Genomic DNA, 19,488 nt, shown 5'->3' with positions numbered 1-19,488 from the left:
TAGTAAATACTCGATATTTTAAAGGGACGATAGAAGAGATAACAGACCATTAAGACGAAGTTGAAAAATCGTGATGCGAATTACAATGAATCTTTTTCATTGTCGAGTTTACTTTCGCCAAACGTTCACAGTTAATCTGCGGATCCGATGCAGTTATTCAAATGATGGATTTAAGGTCGATCTGTCCTTGAAAGGCAGTCATTAGATAAACGAGTGTGTGATGTAACGAGCTAGAGCCGAGCATCCGGTTCCCCCTGCTAAATCTCGATCCGCTCCAGCAGTTAGAACGAAAACCAGATTGGGAAATGCTGTTGTAAACGGAAGGCGAATAAAGCATATCTTCTGCAACCTTGGATTGCCCTCTTTACGGGTGAAAATTAAAAATTCGAATAAGGTTCTTTCAAAGATTAGAAACAAATCGGGTTTGACCTGTTCTTTCTAAAGTTTGAACAAGAATTTTAAATATTATTCATTGCGTGGGAAGAAGGTAGCGAGTTTACGGATAAAAGAAAACCGATATTAATTATAAAATATACACGTTTTAAATGATATTAATAGTTTAATTGGGTCGAAGTCATCTGGAATTTTAAATTTTTGTAACGCCCCCGATTTTCGTCGCTGTTGGAACTTGTTGGAGAGTGAAATTTCTAAATTCGTTTGTGCACAAAATCCGGTTATGGTCGAGGCGATCGTTTACCTTCCAGGTATGACTACCTACGCGGTTTAGGAAGTGTGTTAATTTTGGACGAAAGGGTCGAAAAATGAGAGTAATATCACCATTTTTATTCGAGGAGGAGAAAGTCTGAGAATTCTTCCTGGTGGAATGCTCCTGGGAAACGGACAACATCGACATGATTTGTAGACTTAATTAATGTCCATGCCTGCTGAGCAAGAATCTACTCATTAGGCCTTCTATAATATGTAAATATCAAGATTTATGTCTTGGTTTCATTGTTACAATATTGTCTAACAGATAAAATTTTTCGACCTTTATAAAGACATTTTATGTAGGCCTGTATTCTGATTTCAAATTATTCAGTCATGTTAAGCACATTTCTTTAGAGACGTTTATTGGCTGACGAATATTAATTAAATTGTAAAGCTCGTTTCTAGACGCCTTTAAGATAAGATAAAAACATTTTGAAGTGAGTTATGAAGCAAAATTTATCCCAACGAACAAGAGAAAAATGAAATCAATTGATATTGCTGCAATTAAGTCAAATTCATTATCAGTATCAGAATTTTAAATCAGTGCGTCCTGAATAATTTTCCGAAACGAAGTATATTTATTAGAATCCGAAATTCAAAATAATTAGTAATTAAAAATTTTATTTTCAAGATGTATTATACAATATCATATAAAGAGGTTAATCGCAAAATGTCTATACAAATGTCAGACTAGTTAGTAGTTCCGTAACGAACCGACTAGGATCTGACTTGGACGAACATCAACATTAATGGAAAGTTATTGCGCATTCATCCATTCCTCTCTTCCAGTCGAAAGTTCTTTCTAAAAAAATCTGGTCAATCGATCACCATTTGAACCAGTTCCTTTCATGGCACTCAAACTCATTATACACGATAACAACTTATCTTTCGCAATTAATGAAGCGGGCGAAAGATCCAAGTTCGCAGTTTTGAGTTCGTTGGACATCACGAATCATCTCGTCACGCATCTTCGTGAGTTAATGGACGATCTGTCTAAGAAGATTCGTTAACCTAATTGCATCGAAGGTTAAGTATGTAAATTTTTACAACCGTAGCTAATTCTTAAGAGAATTTTTTTCTAAAAGCAACAGCATTAGGAAACGTCTTCGTTGGTCATCTGACCGCACTTTCTCATTCTGGATAAATCGACCATGACGAAAGAATACCCGTAATGTTACGAGACCACATCTCCTGTCGATTATCACATGAACTCCATAAGAAACGATATAAGATAATATATATATAAATTTTTCACTTGCTTTTTGCAACACAATGGCCGATTTCCAGTCAAAGACGATTGTTACTTTCTCGCTCTACTGAAGGCTTTACAGGTGAAGCAAGACGTGAAAATGGGAACTATAAAGTATTATAGTTTGTCTGCTTAATTGTTTAAGGTTCACGAGAAGGTTTTGCTCTTATTTTCCATTTAAACCAGGGAAATTTGACATCCTTGGGCATGGAATTACTTCTGGATAAGTCGCTCTTTTCGCTACCGGAATGGCGAGTGTTTCGATATTTAGATCTATATTTGGCAGGTTTGGAAGATGATAACATGGACTGTGTTCTGGCTACGTTAGCTCCGGATGAGCGATCATCCTCGTTAATCGAGTGATCCGGATGTTCGACCCCCGGAATATACAGAACTAACGGTTTGTGTCGGCGACTCGATTCACTGTCAGAACTGGAAATTCCCGAAGCGGCCGAAGAACCACCGCGATTAGGACTTAATCCGGTTTGCTGCACGGGTCGACCAAAAACTCCTCCTGCAGTACTGTTGCTCCTACGAAGAGCAGCTTTTTGACGGGCCTGATAGGAAGCCGCTAACCCTCCTCTCAAGCATTGTTTGTTATCATCTTTAACGGGTTTACCATTAACTAAAATTTTTACATTACTTGGACCATGATTGTTTCGATAATGATGTCTGTCTAGCGTCTGAGCTTGGCCTGATTCGAAAGATTTTCTATTGCTCTTGGTTATCCTCCCCAAAGATGAATAAGACGAGTCCATTGTCCCTTCATTAAATACCATATCCCGACGGTAATCGTCGTCAGCTTTATGGAACCATAAATTTCGGTCTTTAGTAATCTGATCGTTTCTTGGTCCATCTTTTCTAGGGACGTTCTCGTAAGATATTTCTCTCTTTTTATAATCGACTTCCCTGATGACTGAATTGGGAGCTGTATCTGCATCGCTGGATTCTTCGGATTTTTTCTGTCGTTCGATCTCCTGTAGATCGTCATCCACGTCATACCAATCTTTCTCTATCGGGATGTCGTATACGTCTTCCTGAAAACCATTTCTTAATTTAAAGCCGAAACTTCTTTTTGTTGTTTTAATTTTGTTTTCTTTAGTGTGTCTTTTATAGGAATCTTCTTTAGCTCTGGCATCTTCCGACATGACATCCGAAGGTGTGGCTAACGGAGGGCGCATATTCTTTTTCTTCTTACTTTTGTCTACTTGACTGTAAATGGCGTCGTTCTTTTCATAGCTTTCCAAAGAAGGCACATCGCTAAATGCTGAAACGAAACCGTTTTTCGATCTAATGATACGACAAGACTCAGAATCCGATTGGGTTTCCGAATCCCAAGAATCCGAGTCTGTCCAAAACTCGTCGCACTGTATTGCTTTGTCTTCTTTGATGGTTTTGTTCTTGGAAGAATGTTTCGATTTGTTTAATTCTTCATCGGAATAGTCCAATCTTTGAGTATGGATGATTTTGTTTTTCGAAGACTGTTTCGATTTATTTACTTCCTCGTCGGAATAGTCCAGCCTTTGAGTATGGATGATTTTGTTCTTCGAAGACTGTTTCGATTTATTNATCTTTGAGTATGGATGATTTTGTTTTTCGAAGACTGTTTCGATTTATTTACTTCCTCGTCGGAATAGTCCAGCCTTTGAGTATGGATGATTTTGTTCTTCGAAGACTGTTTCGATTTATTTACTTCCTCGTCGGAATAGTCCAGCCTTTGAGTATGGATTATTCTTTTATTATCAGATAAATCATTTTCACTGGTAGTCTTCTTTCTAGTGATGAAAATGGGCTCTTCGTAGCGGGTTACTTTATCTTGTTTCCATACACGGTGTCTCTCTCCTGCGCTTTTATAAAATTTCCCTTCTCGGGAACTTTCTAAGGAATTATCAACTTGGCTCGAATCACTCACTAAAATTTTTCCAGAATCCCAAGTAGCAGTAGTAGGATCGGGATGATAAGAATGGGAAGAATTAGAGTATCCATTTCCATTCATTTTGTCATTATAACGGTGATAAGACGAATCTACTTCAGATATCCTTTTGATATCTGGTATAATTATATTGGTTTTGTGTGGTCCTTTTTGATCAATTGATTTAGCTTTGTTTCCGGAATTCCGAGTTTTCTTCAGATTTATTGCGTTTTTCTTGTGAACCTCGTCTTTGGTCTTCTTCTTTAAACTGTTCATGCCAAACATTACTTTCACCCCGTTAACTAAGGGATTTTTCTTCTGTTTGGGACTGGTATGTTTGTGTTCGCTATTATGAGAGTTGTAATCGGTGGGAGGATCCATAGGCCTGCTATGGTGTTCTGCGTCTTCCGAGGTGGGTTTTAGCACAGCTTCCTGATTAAACAAATTGACGATGTGTTTGACGTGATCTTTTCTCACGTGGGGTGTTTCGGCGGGCATTTGGCTGGGATGCAACGAATCGGATTGGGGATCGTGAGCAGAAACGTTGTTGCAATTAGCATTAAATTCACGAGTCTCTTTAACTAAATCTGGTTCTTGATGATGGCGGTTTTTGTAAACTTTGAACCAGAACTTCTTTTCTGGGCTTTCGGTGACTGACTGTGAATGTTTTCCTGGTCTGGAATATTTCTTTACTTTTACCGCTCTGTTAAAACTGACTTTCTTTCTAGAATCTGTACTACTGTCTGATCTCTGCGAATCACTTCTTCTAACGCTTCCTGGCATTTCACTCTTTCATTCGGAATTCTAGAAACAGAAATATTAATAATAAATCACAGAATTATTACAACAAAAGTGTAATATTATTCGACAGCCTAACGGATTCACGAATACATGATACTATGATTTAATCTCGTAACCGATCCTAGCGTAACACGATCTTGTAGGGGTCACGCTCTGTCGAAGGATGGCGATCCGTAACTACAGGTCACATTTTGACCGGATATTTATGTATCCGTTTACCGAAAGGATGAGTTACATTAAATTAAATGCAAAAATTATGATATAAATAGCAGGCTTCCTCTCAGAAAAAGACATTAAATGTTAGAAATTAAAACATCTCAGTTATTCTAGTAAGAACCCGATTTTAAAAAATATCTAACACAATTTTCTTCACTATAAGTCTTGAGACTAACGTAATTTTTGTTCTGAATTAAAGTTTCTTAGACACTAACTTAAATAAAATTACTTTAGAATTATTTCATTTAAAAATGATATTACAATGTTTTAATCACTATAACACACACAAAATTAAAAAAAAAAACAAATGTCGAAAATCAAACGACTCTGTGATAAAGAAATTTTAATGGAGAAATATACATAATATACTGTATTTAAATAAATTTTATTTATAATAAAATTTTACCTGAACGACGAAAATATTAAAGAATCATCCGAGTTCAACTAGTTAGTTATAAACAGCAAGTTGAACTTTAGAAGGCGAAGAATCTATGTCGAAGGTAGTTGGTGTCATGCAAAGAAAAGAGGCGTACGAGTAGGAGGTGCAACCCACCAAATATTTTTTAAAGGCCGGCGCATACCGGATCCTTCGCTGGAAATTCCCTGATACAGATCCGAATTCTGCAACAAAAATTGATACTCTGGCTAATGCATAAAACAAAACAATTGGTCACGGAAATTATACGCGTTAGAAGATAACAGACCACTGAAAGTGCCCATGGCCGAAACAGCATTGTACCGTGAAATTATTTTTAAAAAAAAGTCATTAATTAAACTATTCCCCTTTACCCACTGAGAAACAAATATCTAACGGTATTTCTTTATTAATTCGAAAAATACTGTAACATTTTATATAGATTTTGTAAAAAAAAAAAAGAAATATAGGAGAATAGTGAAAAGAGGTCGTTGCCCTTATTATTATTATTTAAATTCTATTTTTGATTATTTATAAAAATTTGCTTGAAAATATAACCGAATAGCCTATATCGTAAGAATTAAAATATTTATATAATACTTTTTAAAAAATTGTAAAAATCTCATTAGGAAGCTGAAATTAATATTGGAACAGAACTATATGATATCAAATCAACGAAGTAACTGTAATGATAAATTAATTGCTAATGATTTTCGTTTGTATTTGCCTAGTTTGGAAAAGAACCATTTTTCTCCATCTTTGTTTATGTTCATGTTCACTGAAAAAATAATATAGAGACGGAAGAGATGACAACGTTATTGATCGACCCAGATAGTTTTTATAGAATTTCGCACCATCCTGAAAAAAAGTTGATGATAGTAACGCTTAATATTTTGATAAGAGGGTTGACACATTTTAATTAATATTTATTTCCTATTCGACTTTGAAACATCATCCTGGCATAACTATTATACCGTATATCAAGAACGGAAAGACTAGAAATATCCGTATTGTGATAATTTATTTTAAAAGCCATTGAGAGCAGAATCTTACAGACTTCCCAATAAACCAAATAATGCTAAAATTAAATATTTTTATCTCTGTAAACAGAATAATATATTTTATGAAATTTAAAAAAATCCCTATTTTCTTTCTTAGTAGTCTGCATAATTTATGAACGGCTTCTTGAAAACCAGGTGTGAAAGAAAACCATCTGGTTTCTCTCAAAAAGGAAGCAGTTGGAATAGTAAACATATTTTTTTAATCTTATTTTTCTCCCCATATACACTTCATATATTAATTTATGATAGAAGTTAGGAATGTAGTTTATATTGCGAGCCTAATATATTATGGATAAAGAATCTTTATTCATCTTCCTCTAAAGGAGGGCGAATGAAGAAATCACTCTCCTCTAGAGGAAGATGAATAAAGATTCTTTAATTATGAACATTGTCAATATTTTAATTTTATTTTCAAAATCAAATTAAGTTTTAAAATTATAAATAAAATTGTTTTATTTATTTATTTTTTAATATAATATTTTATTTTGTGATAGATTTTTGCTATGTTCTAAATGGATAAATAATCATTACATTGAAAGCGATTCAACTTACATCGCATTTTCAGCATTTCATACATGGAGGAAAGAAATTATCAAATGGTATTTAAAATTGAATTCAATTTTAAGAGTCATCAAATGTGTATAATGGGGTATTATGTTAGAACATTTTACTGTAATTTTGGTGAAGTCTACATTTAATAATACGTAACTGAAGAATAACGAATCGCTGTTTGAAATAATTTCGAAGGCTCGAGCGAGCTGGCAAATTTAATTGGAAACTTTAATATTAAATGATATAACGTGATCGTCGTGAGCGAAAATTTAACTTAACCACGTTATTTTATGATATGAATATGATAATATAACTTCATTACACCTTAATTTAAAGAAATTATGAATTTTATCTTAAATTAGCGACTCAGAGCTTATCGGAAATCATAACTAATTAGAATACAGTAGTTTGAATCCATAAACTATGTAATATTAACAGTGTAAACATATATTCTTTATTAACCTTCTGTAGAATATATGTGCCACAGAAGATTCTATTTTTGTCAACAATCAAATAATTTACAGCGATATTCTATATAAATTCAGAACCAGGCAACTATCGAAATAAAGTTAGATATTAAGCAAAATGAAAATCTATATTTTCTATCGTTTGTCTACAGAAATTTCTGTAAATAATGAACGAACAAACTTTTTAAAACATCGGAAGGAATTCAATACGGAAGATTCAGTATGTCCACCATTATTTTAATTAGTTAAACGGGTGTCTAATTTTTGTCCATAGCTTTTTGCGGCTCCGTGAAGTTAATTTAGAATATATTATCACGTTGCATGTGATAATCCAGAAGGGGAAAAAGGCAATTTTAGAAATTTGGCCGAGGAAAACGCTTCATAACTAGTTCACGGCTCTCCTTAATTTAGAACGTCGTACCTAATCCGGGTCAATTAAAGGACCACTAATTTTTTCCTATTAGTTGATCGGAAGATGCGGTCAGAATAATTTTAAGTGTCATTTATGAATTTCAATAGGAAGATGATGAAGGGAATTTGAAAATAAACTGGTCTCCGAACCTTTTCTTATAGCAAGTTGAATGGATTTTTATTTTATTTTTTTTAAACTTCAATTATTAGCAGCTGTGTTGATTTTATTTAATTTAGTGTTAGAGAAATTAAAGTGAAAATGAAAGCAATATAAATGTTGTTAGAAATATATCTGCTTCTTCAATAATATGTGACTTATAGTCAAATTGATAATTGATGTATTAAAATTTTCATATTGATAAGTTAAAACAAACCTATGAGAAAATTCAATAAAGAAATAACAGTTTCCTCCCTAATATAGAAAACTATTGGAGTTGAGTTTATCAGTCTATAAATTGGTTCTGGTGTATTATTTTTATTAATGAAGTTTCAATTATTTCTAACATTTCTTTCATTTTCTAACAAAGTTCTTTCTAACATTTGAGCGGATTCGAAAACTAAATGTTTTTCGAAGGTAATGAATATAATTAGTACNTGTATCGCTAGCATTTTTCCTCTCTGATTCAGAGGACAAAAAATATGGTTTTATGTTATTATTAGAGTCATCAATTCCAAGTCAATATTAATAGACGAGAAAACTTTATGGTTGTCTAAATATCATTATTGGTACAACTATACTAATACTAAAATATCAAAGTAAAACTAATTATATGTTTATTAAACTTCGTTTATAAAAAAAAAAAAAAAAAATCTTGTTTGCTTAAATTTCTACAAAGGCGTCTCTTTAATACTCTTAAATTTTGGAATGAATAAACCCCTAATACATTAGTCAACTTTAATTATCAACATTCATAACATAGAACAATCAAAATCGCTCAGTTAAAAAGTTAGCAGTTATTTTTTTTGTTCTATCAATTGTCTAGAAAAAGTAATTAGCTCCACAGTAATTAAGTGGTTGTCTATTTCCTTTAATGGATGTTTCTTATAATACACAAACGGAAACGTTTGCCAAGATCGCCCCGAAATAATAATGGAAATTGAATGTTGAGGCTTTAGAATATTGAATATCGCTGTAGGCGGATATTGCAAATTAATTAGGCATTCTGTAAATTTATTTGCAGTTTGTGATTAATTATTAATAAAGGGTTATCAAAATAATTACTTCGATTCTTATATTCTGTTTTTACGGAAGCAAAACTTGGGGAAGCTCTAGCACAAAACTAATCTCGTGAACATGGATCGATTATTTTAAATGAGAAACGAAATCTGCTAGAAGCAAAAATTCCGAACTTCTTTCATTCAAAATCTGACAGACTCTAATATAGGAATTCGACATTTTTTTTCTTTCGTAAATTAGTATTCTGGACTGTTGCTTTTTCTATTAATTACCGTCGCCTACAAAGCAATTTGCAAACTCGGCATAAAGTTTTGAAACGATATAATTAAAGTTAAATTATATTTCATTTATATTTCCACCAGAAAAAGTTGGATTTGAGATTGTACTGTACACAAAAACATTAATATATAGAGGGATTATTAATCAATTTTAAAATTCTATAAACTGATAAATGACAAGTCCCACTAAAACTGTTAATATTTTTGGGGATTAAAATAATCTCGCTTTAATTTTTTTTTCTAGATTTAATTTCATTAGCGTTAAAAGTAAATAAACTTGCTCAGAGATTGAGGTATTGCGTATGTAGAATTGGATAATCCTTCCAAATTCATTTGATTTTATTTAATAAACAAGAATGTATGTATATATTTTTATCACTAATTCTACGTATACGTATTATGGTGTTTTCCCCTTCGATGTCGCATCCAATCCCTACGTATTTCGCTATTTCATTCTATTTGAGGATGTCGTTTTATAAATTTTAATGTCAAAAAGGATACAAAAGTTTTCCTTTCGGAACTTTTTTAGAAACGTATTTTCCCGTAAATCAGAACAAACATTTTTCAGGAAATTAATAAAAGATTGTATGGTAACAAAGGATATCACAATGAGCTATTTTTAAAAAAAGGTAATTTATCTAACTATTCGATTGCTTCCTATTCCTTTTTATCATTTTAAATATAGAACTTTCTTAAATTTCTATCATTTTCTCTTTCAATTTAAGACACTTCGACTAATCATCATTTCTAGATCGCGCGAAACGAAAACCTTTTCAAAATATGATTCTAATCTCAAATTGAAAATATAGAAATATTGTGAAAATTCGTACGATTTCGAACTGATATATTTTACATCAATGAAAAGATTCGATAGATTAAAGGTGGTTCCATATTTTGTTTTCTAGAACTCTTAGTATCCAGGAAGGACTAGAAAACCTTTTTCGTTTCCTTCATCTTTCAGAGAATTATGATCATTCGATTCTTTTCGTTCGATCTTCGTCCAAACATTGGGCGAAGCAGATCAGATGGGAAGATCGGGCACGTTCTTTCAGGTTTCAATATCAAAGTCCGCAGCCGAGGAACCAGTTCTGCAAGTCGCGAAGGTGGAAACAACCGAATTACTTTCCTCCACCCGAACGGAAAAGCGAAAAATGCGGTTTGGTCCATCGTTCCGCTATTCCGACGGATCGGAAAATACGGATGGACGGACGTATTAACTCATCCTCCTAAGCCTGGAGACTTCCAAAACCTTCAGAAACACTCCCCACTCCAAGAAGAACCGAAAATTAGAGATGTAACTAGAATTTAATTCTCAAATCAAAGGGGAATAAGGGAGGAGAAGAGCGGGAAAATCGTACATTATACAAAAGATTGGATCAGATAGACAGGAGAGGAGAGTCATACATCGCTCTTACCTGTGTAGAAACGACGTATCCCCGTCCAGGTAAATCTTAACTACGTACGAATCGAAGCAAGACCCGTAGAAAGGACACCTGTTGCAATCGGGACAGGTGCGCACTCTCAGGTAATATTATATGGCGCATGCGTCCGGTTACACTCTCCCCCGTCCTACTAACATATTACCTTATACGGAAGGTTTATCCTGACTCTCGATCGTCGCGTTTCTTAGTTCTGTTTCTTTTTTTCTCCCTTGCCCAAAATGTCATTTTCAATTTTTATAAATCGCGCCGATTCGTATTGTCATTTTTCAAGTTCGTTCTATACCCCCCATTTCGAATCGAATCCCGAATAAATTTCTATATATCCCAGTTTGGTAAACGAAACAGCAGCGACACCCACGCTGCACGGCCGTAACAAGAACTACGAATTGACCTTGTGACGTCGCGGCTGACGCGCTCACGCCTAAATTGCTGCCGTTACGCAATCGACGAGGGTCGGAAAATGGGGAAAGAAAGGTCGCAACTTCCGCTTTTTTCCGGATAAATATCGGAACAGTGAGATTTTTTTCCGGACGGAAGTGTTCCGTTTCGCCGACTGGCAACGGTGCAGTTATTTAACGCTGTCTGACTCGTGAAGCAAAACGTGACGTGACGCAACAGCATGTAAAGGTTTACCGAATGGCTGTTCTAACCGAGTAAACTCTCCGGAGTTTAGTCTGCTGAGCCAAACAAACCGGTACTCGATGACGGGTGTGGGAAGATTTCTTATAGTAAACAAAGATTCTTTACGATACAGAATTAACAGCAATTCATACAAGTTCTTATTAAATTTGTGAATTGTGAAGGCTTCGATAGTTTTATTTGATAGCCAGACAGTAGAATAAAACTGTTTCACATGTTGAAGCTGAGGTACGGTAGGAAAGAATAAAATTCGACACCTAGAAACAATTAATGCGCGCGCTTTGTCCGATTTTCTGGTTCTGTCAAAGTCGAACGGGTTTACAGACGACTACCGAATCGAATTAATTAAGTTGGAAGAATGAAAACGAGTTCTTCGTAATATTTTTATCACTTAAAAGATATTTTAATGCAGTTAAAATCTCATTTTTTTAAAGCGTTGGCGAATTTGCTTTTCAATGGGAGACAAACACGTTTCTATTGTAAAAGATGGTATTTACGAATAATAAATTCGATTTAATTGTATTTAAATTCGTAAAATTCTTGGTAAAAGTCGATTATATTAGCCTAATATACTTAAAATTAATTTAAAAAAGTAAAAGTATACGAAGTTTATAACTTACTGAATGAAAATTTCTTGTCTAGAATATCTCAAGTGAAAATGAAAGGTTATCTTGTGATAAATTGTCTGATAAATCTTATTTACATTCTGTCTTGTCGAAAAAGAAAGAAATAGGTGTAAAAACATTGGTGTTATCTTTTTTTTACAAAATAGTTCTTCTGCAATAATTCAGAAGTTATGAAAATTAAATACCAATAAGTCTAGTTTGAAGACTGTTGTAGAAACAACAATAACTAGAAATTATATACTGATCTGGTTTTCAACCACTCATGGGCCAAAAACTGCTTTATCCAGTTTATTACAACTGTACAAAAATACAATAAAAATGAAGCGAATAAATTTTGTTTTTTTTTCTGAAAATAAATTAAACTAAGGATTTTATTATTGTATTTATCAGATAATTATCAATATATAGTCTAAACAGGGATCCCTGAGGGGTCAATCGATTTATCGTGAAGGGTCGTTTGGCAGTCAGTTGATGAATTAAATATGATTCTTGATATATTATCGCAGAAGTTTCCAATCTCTCTTCGTGATCCCTTTTTTAAAATTAATCTTTTCGATAAATAATTTTCCGATGACTTAAATAATTTTAAAGCTTCAAATTATTCACACATTTGTTGTTTATTAGCAATATGCATCGAATAAAATTGTGGCTTAGATAAACGACAAACTGGGAATTATAAATTATTAATTTGGGTGTTCCGAAGAAGATATAATATTTTAAAATTTCTGCATGAAATTAATTTCTTTAAATAGAATAAGTAACAAAATTTTACTGTAAATGGTGATTTTCCCCTTTTAAAAATCACATAATAACAGTCTAACCGCAAATTTAAGACGAAACGCCTCGCACTTCGAAAATTTCCGGATTACTCTCACACACATTGAATTGCGTGAACAACAGATAGATTTCACTGAGAATAAAAAATACACACATTCAGAATACGATAAATTGAATTTGCATAGCGATGAATAAATACGAAAATATCCAAAATTTTCAGAATAAACAAAAATTCGAAAACAAAAACATGAATAAATTGTAAATACGGTCGAGTTCGCATAAGTTGATACCCAAGGGAAAGTGGAAATGTGTCGCGTTATCCGATATGACTAGTAAAACGAAGTTGAAAAACACCACAAAACTACAATTAGGAAAATACAGTAGTGCTTTATACAGTCTCTGATCATCCATCACTGGCACTAAAGTTGGTTCCTACTCCAAGTACCTCGGCGATTTCTATCGCTTTTTGTTTCAGTATCGGCCCCGAAACAGAAGATTCGATGAACGAATTTGCTAGAGCATCTTCCACATCTTTGTATGGCGACTTTCTCTGGCGAATCGAGACAGCCGTGACGAAGAACCAAGAAAAAGTTTCTTAATTTCCTCTTTTCTCTTCAGAATTCCCACCAATGTTGTTGTTGGAAGGTTTTCTTGTTTGCAAATTTGGTTTGCGAAGTTTTATTACATTCAAATTCAGATACAAGTTCTTATTTTTCCTTCAGCGTAAGCATTGTTAGCTTTCCGATACTTTATTTCTAACAGAAATGTGAAACACGTGCTACAAATAACGCATAAATGAAAAGTGAGAAAATGAAAAATCGGATTCTGCTGATGTTGATATAGATAACAGACAAAACGAAAATATGCAATTATTTTATATTACAAAAATATATTACATATTAATGAAAATACCTCAAAATTTTTATAATAAATAAGTCGACTCCCCTCCTGAAAAAAATGAGTTCACACCACACAGCTTACCGTGTGGTGGGAAGTCTTTTTTTCTTTTTCTTTTTTTTTTTTTCAGGAGGGGAGTCGACTTATCAGACATCTAAACGAGTGTGGGACAGAAAAAGTATGTCTATTTATCCATTGGTGACGAGATAAACAACGTCGAATAAACCAGAGTTTTTTTTTAACATTAATGCCTATGAGAAAACTGACTACTTAACCGACAGTGTCTAGTTATACCTATGACGACTTATGCGGACTCAACTGTATATCCAAAAATGATGATAGATTATCCGTTTGAAGATATCTGCACATCGAGATCATCATCATCATAGTGCCAAAAAATAATGAATTACAAGGGGAGTGCGATTGAAGATGGCGTGGTCGGCTGATATCATCATATTTTACTCCGTTGGGTGCTGGTGAGAAGAAAATTTATTTTTAATATAGGTCTATAATAAAATTTCCCACAAGATTTTGGGTATGTGTTATTTACTTTACACTTTACAGTTACAATCTTATTTTTTGGATATATGTATATAAGCATAATCATTTTGGTCTATATATCGGGAATAACATAAAACTTAACACTTCTTCATCAATGTAGTTATGAAGACCCGAGAAAAAGTTATGCTTGTGTAATTTTAGTATTAAACATAAGTAGCACAAGTTTACAGTAGATTAGTAGAAGAAAAGCACTTTTTGTCACAGTAAAGAAAAAAGCCTACTGATACATGTAAACATAACTTTTACATAATTTATTCGCCTTAACAGTACTGTAAATCCACTTTCAAAATTCGTTTCTACAAGCAATCTAAATTAATTCTCTTTTCCTAGATATTACTCAACTTTAATTTGCAATTCAATTAATTATCTTTGCGATGCATTTGATATGTAATAGAAGCATATAATAAAAATAGCTAATTTGGAAACAAAAATGTTCAATATACCTGATACAAATGATTAGTATAAAGAATATTAGTGAGTTTACGTAAACAATTTAGAATTAATTTTATGTCAATATAGTTTCAAATTTTTGTAAATGTTAAAAATTTTATAGGGAGTACAACTTATAATTATTTTCATATTAGGTGTACATGATCAAAAAAGTTTGGAGATCACTGGTCTAAACCAAAATATTCAACAGTCTGTTTATAGTTAGTATTTTGAGTTGTAGATCAAAATGATTTTCAGAAGAAAACTTTAGGTGCATTCATTTTGTCAGAGTATTCATAATTCAAACTTAACATCTACAAAAACTCTCCTTCATGCTTGAGAATTGCTTAGTTTATTTATTTCTTAGTGTTCCATAAAAAAGAGGGTATTAATTAGAAAACAGAATTGAAAAGCTCTTTATAGTTAATATTTTCAGTGAAATTAATGAAAATTTTGTAGAAATATTGTTTCAAAACATAGTTTGATACTACTAGTACAAACCTCATTTATGAGTCTTAAAAAAATAGTTAAAAAATTTTTTGAATTGTTATTCTTCAAGTTACAGATTATTGGTCCTTGTCCCCTTCAAACTACTCCCCTCCCCTATTCACACATTGCAAAGTGGAAACACCACTGGGATAAAATAAGTCCTGGTAGGCTTGTTTTGGACTGTCCTTCAGTGCTTGTGACAAATTTGTTTTAATGTCATCAATTGTGTCAAAATGGCATTCTTTCAGCACTGATTTTAATTTTGGAAACAAAAATCAAAAGGAGCCAGGTCTGATGAGTAGAGAGGCTGAGTAGGACAGTCATTTGATTTTTGGCACAAAACTGGCAAATTGATAAGGCTGAGTGGCAGGTGCATTGTCATGGTGAAGGAATCATGAGTTGTCTTGCTACAACTCTGGTCTCTTTTTGCAAATTTTTCTATGCAATTGTTTCAAAACACCTGCATAGTACTAACGGTTGACTGTTTGACCTTGAGGCAAAAATTCAGTGCACAACTCTGATTTTCTGAATGTGAGTATCATCAGTTGAGATCAAAGTCTTTTCTGGTCTAGGGTCATCTTCAACTAACTGACAACCACTTTTGAATGGGGTAAACCATTAGTAACACTGCATACAACCTAGACTATCACCTCTATAAGCTTGGTTCAAAAGTTGAAATGTTTCTGTAAAGTTTTCCCCAGTTTCACACACAACTTCATGTTGCATCATTGCTCCCATAAATTGCACATTGCAAAAAATTAACACAAACACCTTTTACTCAAAAAACAATAATGTGGGAATGAAAAGAGATGTCAATAATCCAAAAAAAGCAGCTTCCTCAGTAGGTTATCATGAGTGTAGTGTTGTCAACTTCAATACACTAGGACACTTCGTTTTTTCCCAGTTCAAAAAGTTTGGTTAGTTTCTGAACAGATATTGTATGTCAATTTGATATCATTCCTGTATTTTTTTGTAATGGATAAATGTGAAAGAGCACACTACTCTGACAAAACAAATGCACCTTAAAAAATGCAGAAAATAGATATGCCTGTAAGATTAGTTAAATCAATAATAAATGAAAGAATAAATCAAATTAAAATTAATCTGTTTGAAATGCAACACAATAGAGCGCACTGCATTTTGAGACAAACTGAAAATGATTACTTTTCTATATTTGTTAAATGAAAAATTCAGGCATGTAACAAGGGTCATCATTTAATGAAAAGTTAGCAAAATTGCATCTATAAATTTTCTATTTATAAAATAGGCTCATAACAATTAAGATTGTGTGTTATCTAAACCAGGGCTGTCCAACTGGTGGGCCGTATACGGCCCGCCAAATAATTTTTACAGCCCCCGAGTACATTTTACTATGAATAAATTTATGTTACTAAATTATTATTATTAATATTAAAATTATTTTAGTATGTGAAAATTTAAATCTAATTTGAATTTAAAGTAGGTACTATTTAGTTTGCGTAACTTCACTTAACCTGGCTGAATACAGCAGCAACTTTCTTGGCCCCCGAAATGTTTGGTGAAGAAAATATGGCCCGCGGGCTATGATAAGTTGGACAGCGCTGATNCCACTATACTATCGCAAATGGCGCAAGTTGAAGGCTCAATCGTCAAATGGGACGAAGCAGAAATTATTAAATCGGTACATTCACCGACATTGGCGAATTGCGCAGAAAAAATTGAAATATATAAAAGCAAATTGCATGATTCATGCATCAATTCTAGAGATTCTGAAGGGTTGCCTTCGGCCTGGAAATACTTTATCAAACGATTGGACAAATCTTAATTTATTGCGGCGATTTTAATATTTTTTCGCATAAAGTGCATTTCACTGAATTTCTATATAACGTTTTAATATTTAGTTAACCTATGCTTATTTTTTCGTATACATTTTTTGTTATTTGTAACAATAATTTTTATTTATTTTATTAGTCTGTATACATTTATATATATATTTCGCTCGTTATTTTATTTTATTTGTATTTAAATTTTTGTTCTATTTTATTTATATTCGAATGTTCTTAGCCTGACGATGGCCAACTGATTTGGCTGAAAACGTTAGCTTTACATTAAATTTTTTCTCAGCAAATTAAGGTGTTTTGTTTTTTGATTTATGTAACATAAGGTTTACAGAATACACTTCATCCATTTATTGGATGAAGTGTATTCTGTAAGCCTTTTACAAAGTGAATTTTTTTCAACAATCTATCAACTGTGAATGCTTCATTATTAAATGATATAATATGCCATATCTCCAGTTTGTATTAAAGAATTTAAAAGTAAAATCATTTAAAAAGATGACTTCATCTCATTAAACTGTTCCAGTAATGATGAAATTAGCAATTGATTTCTATTAGGAAAGCTCTGTTTATAAAAATGTTTGTTAAAACTGACCATTTGTGGATGCAAATGTTTGAAAGAAATGTATATCAATTAAAATTTGTAGAAACTAGACATATAACGTCATATCATATGAATTGTTAACAGAGCAAATTAACAAAACAACATAGAAGAAAGGAATAGTATGACTACAAATGTCAAAAATAGATAATGAGATATTCACTACATCTATCATAAATCAAGACAATCAGAAAGAAAAAGCAAGACCTGAAATTTCTGCATATTGAAATGAATCTTGCATCACAAACTTTTATTTGCCACTTATAAAATAGAATGGTAAAAATTTCTTTCAAGCGAAGAATAGTAGAGCTTGGAACTGATCCTTAATGAAAGAAAGACATCTTAATTTTTCTTTACTGATTTAAATTTTGAAACAACATATAATCAATTCTTCAAACTAGTAATACTTTTCCTAGAAATGATTAGAAAAATTCACATCTATCTATGTTATTCACATTTTGTTTTAAACCAAATTTCCAAAATGAAGATGAAAATATAGATTGCCTGCCCAAAAAATCAAGCAACATTTGGTGGCACCATCTATTATCATATTTTATTTAAAAACACTTTTTATATTTTTAACTATTATAAAATGGCAAAAAGCTTAATTTTGGGGTAGGAATCAGTGGCATGCCGTGACATTTGATGATAGAGAAGCTGTGTTTCTGTAAGAAGCCGACATCCAGGGGCAATCAGTCAATTGCGCGTCAGTGATGGTCTAGGGTCCATTCGTACCATTTATTCGATAAGCCAGTAAAAACCGTAGACTTCTCTAAATGCATTTTTAATAACACAATTACATTCCAAATCGCTAACCATGATATAAGGGCTACAATTAAAAATAAAATAATAAAAACTTGCTTGATGAAATAAAATGTGTAGTGGATGTACTGGTACATACCTGGTACAAAATATTGTTCAATTGTATGAATATACTTTTAAAGAAAATTATAATTAAATATAGCTTTGTAAAGAAACGTACATAAAAATATAAAATATTCTTTACTTTTTAAATCTTAAAACAATGCACTTAGTCAAATAGCTCCCTACGAGTGGCTAATGGATGGAATTGAAGACAGTTGCAGAGCGTGCATACACGTGGACTGCCAAATCTCCAAGGTGTCCATACCGGTCAATGTCAAATACCTCTTTTGTCGCATCACTAGTATATCTCAAAGGACGTGACATGGCTGTTGTAGATTTTAAACGTTTGTCACCATTAGGGATTGTATACCAGTTTACCGGTTAACCGATAAATTGACAAAAAACATTCGGTAAACTTACCGGTAAATTTTTGAAATTTACCGGTAATTCTGTAAATGAAAAATTCATACTAGGAATTTTTATGTAGAGAATATTGTACTTCTCCACAACACCGTGTTAACGCAAAATTAATCAACCACAAACCTTTACGGTGCGAAATTAAATACAAAAATCCGGTTAAAAAGTTCCCACAAACGTTTTCGAACCCACTTAGGTTCTTCTTCAGGTGAAAAAACTTAAATACTCAAAAAACATTCGATGGAATCCAAATTTGAATGAGAAACGATCAACTAATACGATGAATTCTGCCGCTGTCGTCATCAATACGCATGCGTATTTTACCGATGTAAACATTTTTCTTTTTATAGAATATTTTCTCTGTCCTGTATAAGCATTTCCCACGCTAGGGATAGAGATAATTCCTCCTTATTATTAATGCACCTGTTGTTTCGGGCCGCTTTATATATAGACATTGCCTCTATCCATCTTAGATGTTCCGTATGTGGTGTGGTGTGAATGATTCTAGCCTCACTAAACTTAGGTTCGATATCTGGATCTGTGGCATAACGAGCGAGTGCCGTGGTTATTCTTCCATGCTGTATGTCTGCGATGTGTTCTTTTAATCTGACAGATAACGAGCGTTTAGTGGATCCAATGTATAATAGCTGTTCATCACATCGATGATCCTTCAATGGGATGG

The 19,488-nt window shown here is 32.9% G+C and overlaps 1 protein-coding gene across 5 annotated transcripts; it reads right to left on the bottom strand.

The window, feature by feature from the left end:
- Positions 1-137: 137 nt before the first annotated feature.
- Positions 138-11,897, bottom strand: LOC111626943. Of its 5 annotated transcripts, XM_023370480.1 has the most exons (5): positions 10,663-11,896; positions 5,293-5,507; positions 3,654-4,673; positions 3,571-3,581; positions 138-3,520 (listed from the first exon to the last, which is right to left on the bottom strand). In XM_023370480.1, the coding sequence occupies exons 3-5, from the start codon at positions 4,650-4,652 to the stop codon at positions 2,098-2,100; spliced, it is 2,433 nt and encodes an 810-aa protein (XP_023226248.1). In that variant the 5' UTR covers positions 4,653-4,673; positions 5,293-5,507; positions 10,663-11,896; the 3' UTR covers positions 138-2,097. The 5 variants fall into 5 exon arrangements, with proteins under 5 accessions (XP_023226248.1, XP_023226249.1, XP_023226247.1 ...); XM_023370481.1 differs by lacking the exon at positions 3,571-3,581 and having other exon boundaries at positions 138-3,478; positions 3,601-4,673; positions 10,663-11,897; XM_023370479.1 differs by having other exon boundaries at positions 138-3,406; positions 3,529-4,673.
- Between the last annotated feature and the right edge of the window lie 7,591 nt (positions 11,898-19,488).

This window comes from Centruroides sculpturatus, unplaced genomic scaffold (genome assembly GCF_000671375.1).
Source record: "Centruroides sculpturatus isolate CEXI.00-Female unplaced genomic scaffold, Cexi_2.0 scaffold531, whole genome shotgun sequence".
Classification (NCBI taxonomy): domain Eukaryota; kingdom Metazoa; phylum Arthropoda; class Arachnida; order Scorpiones; family Buthidae; genus Centruroides; species Centruroides sculpturatus.
The sequence above is the reverse complement of the archived record's forward strand: the minus strand, read 5'-3'. Positions and strand labels throughout refer to the sequence as shown.

Coding starts and splice junctions, on each gene's coding strand:
- LOC111626943 (XM_023370478.1), bottom strand. CDS start 4,652: ATGCCAGGAAGCGTTAGAAGAAGTGATTCGCAGAGATCAGACAGTAGT.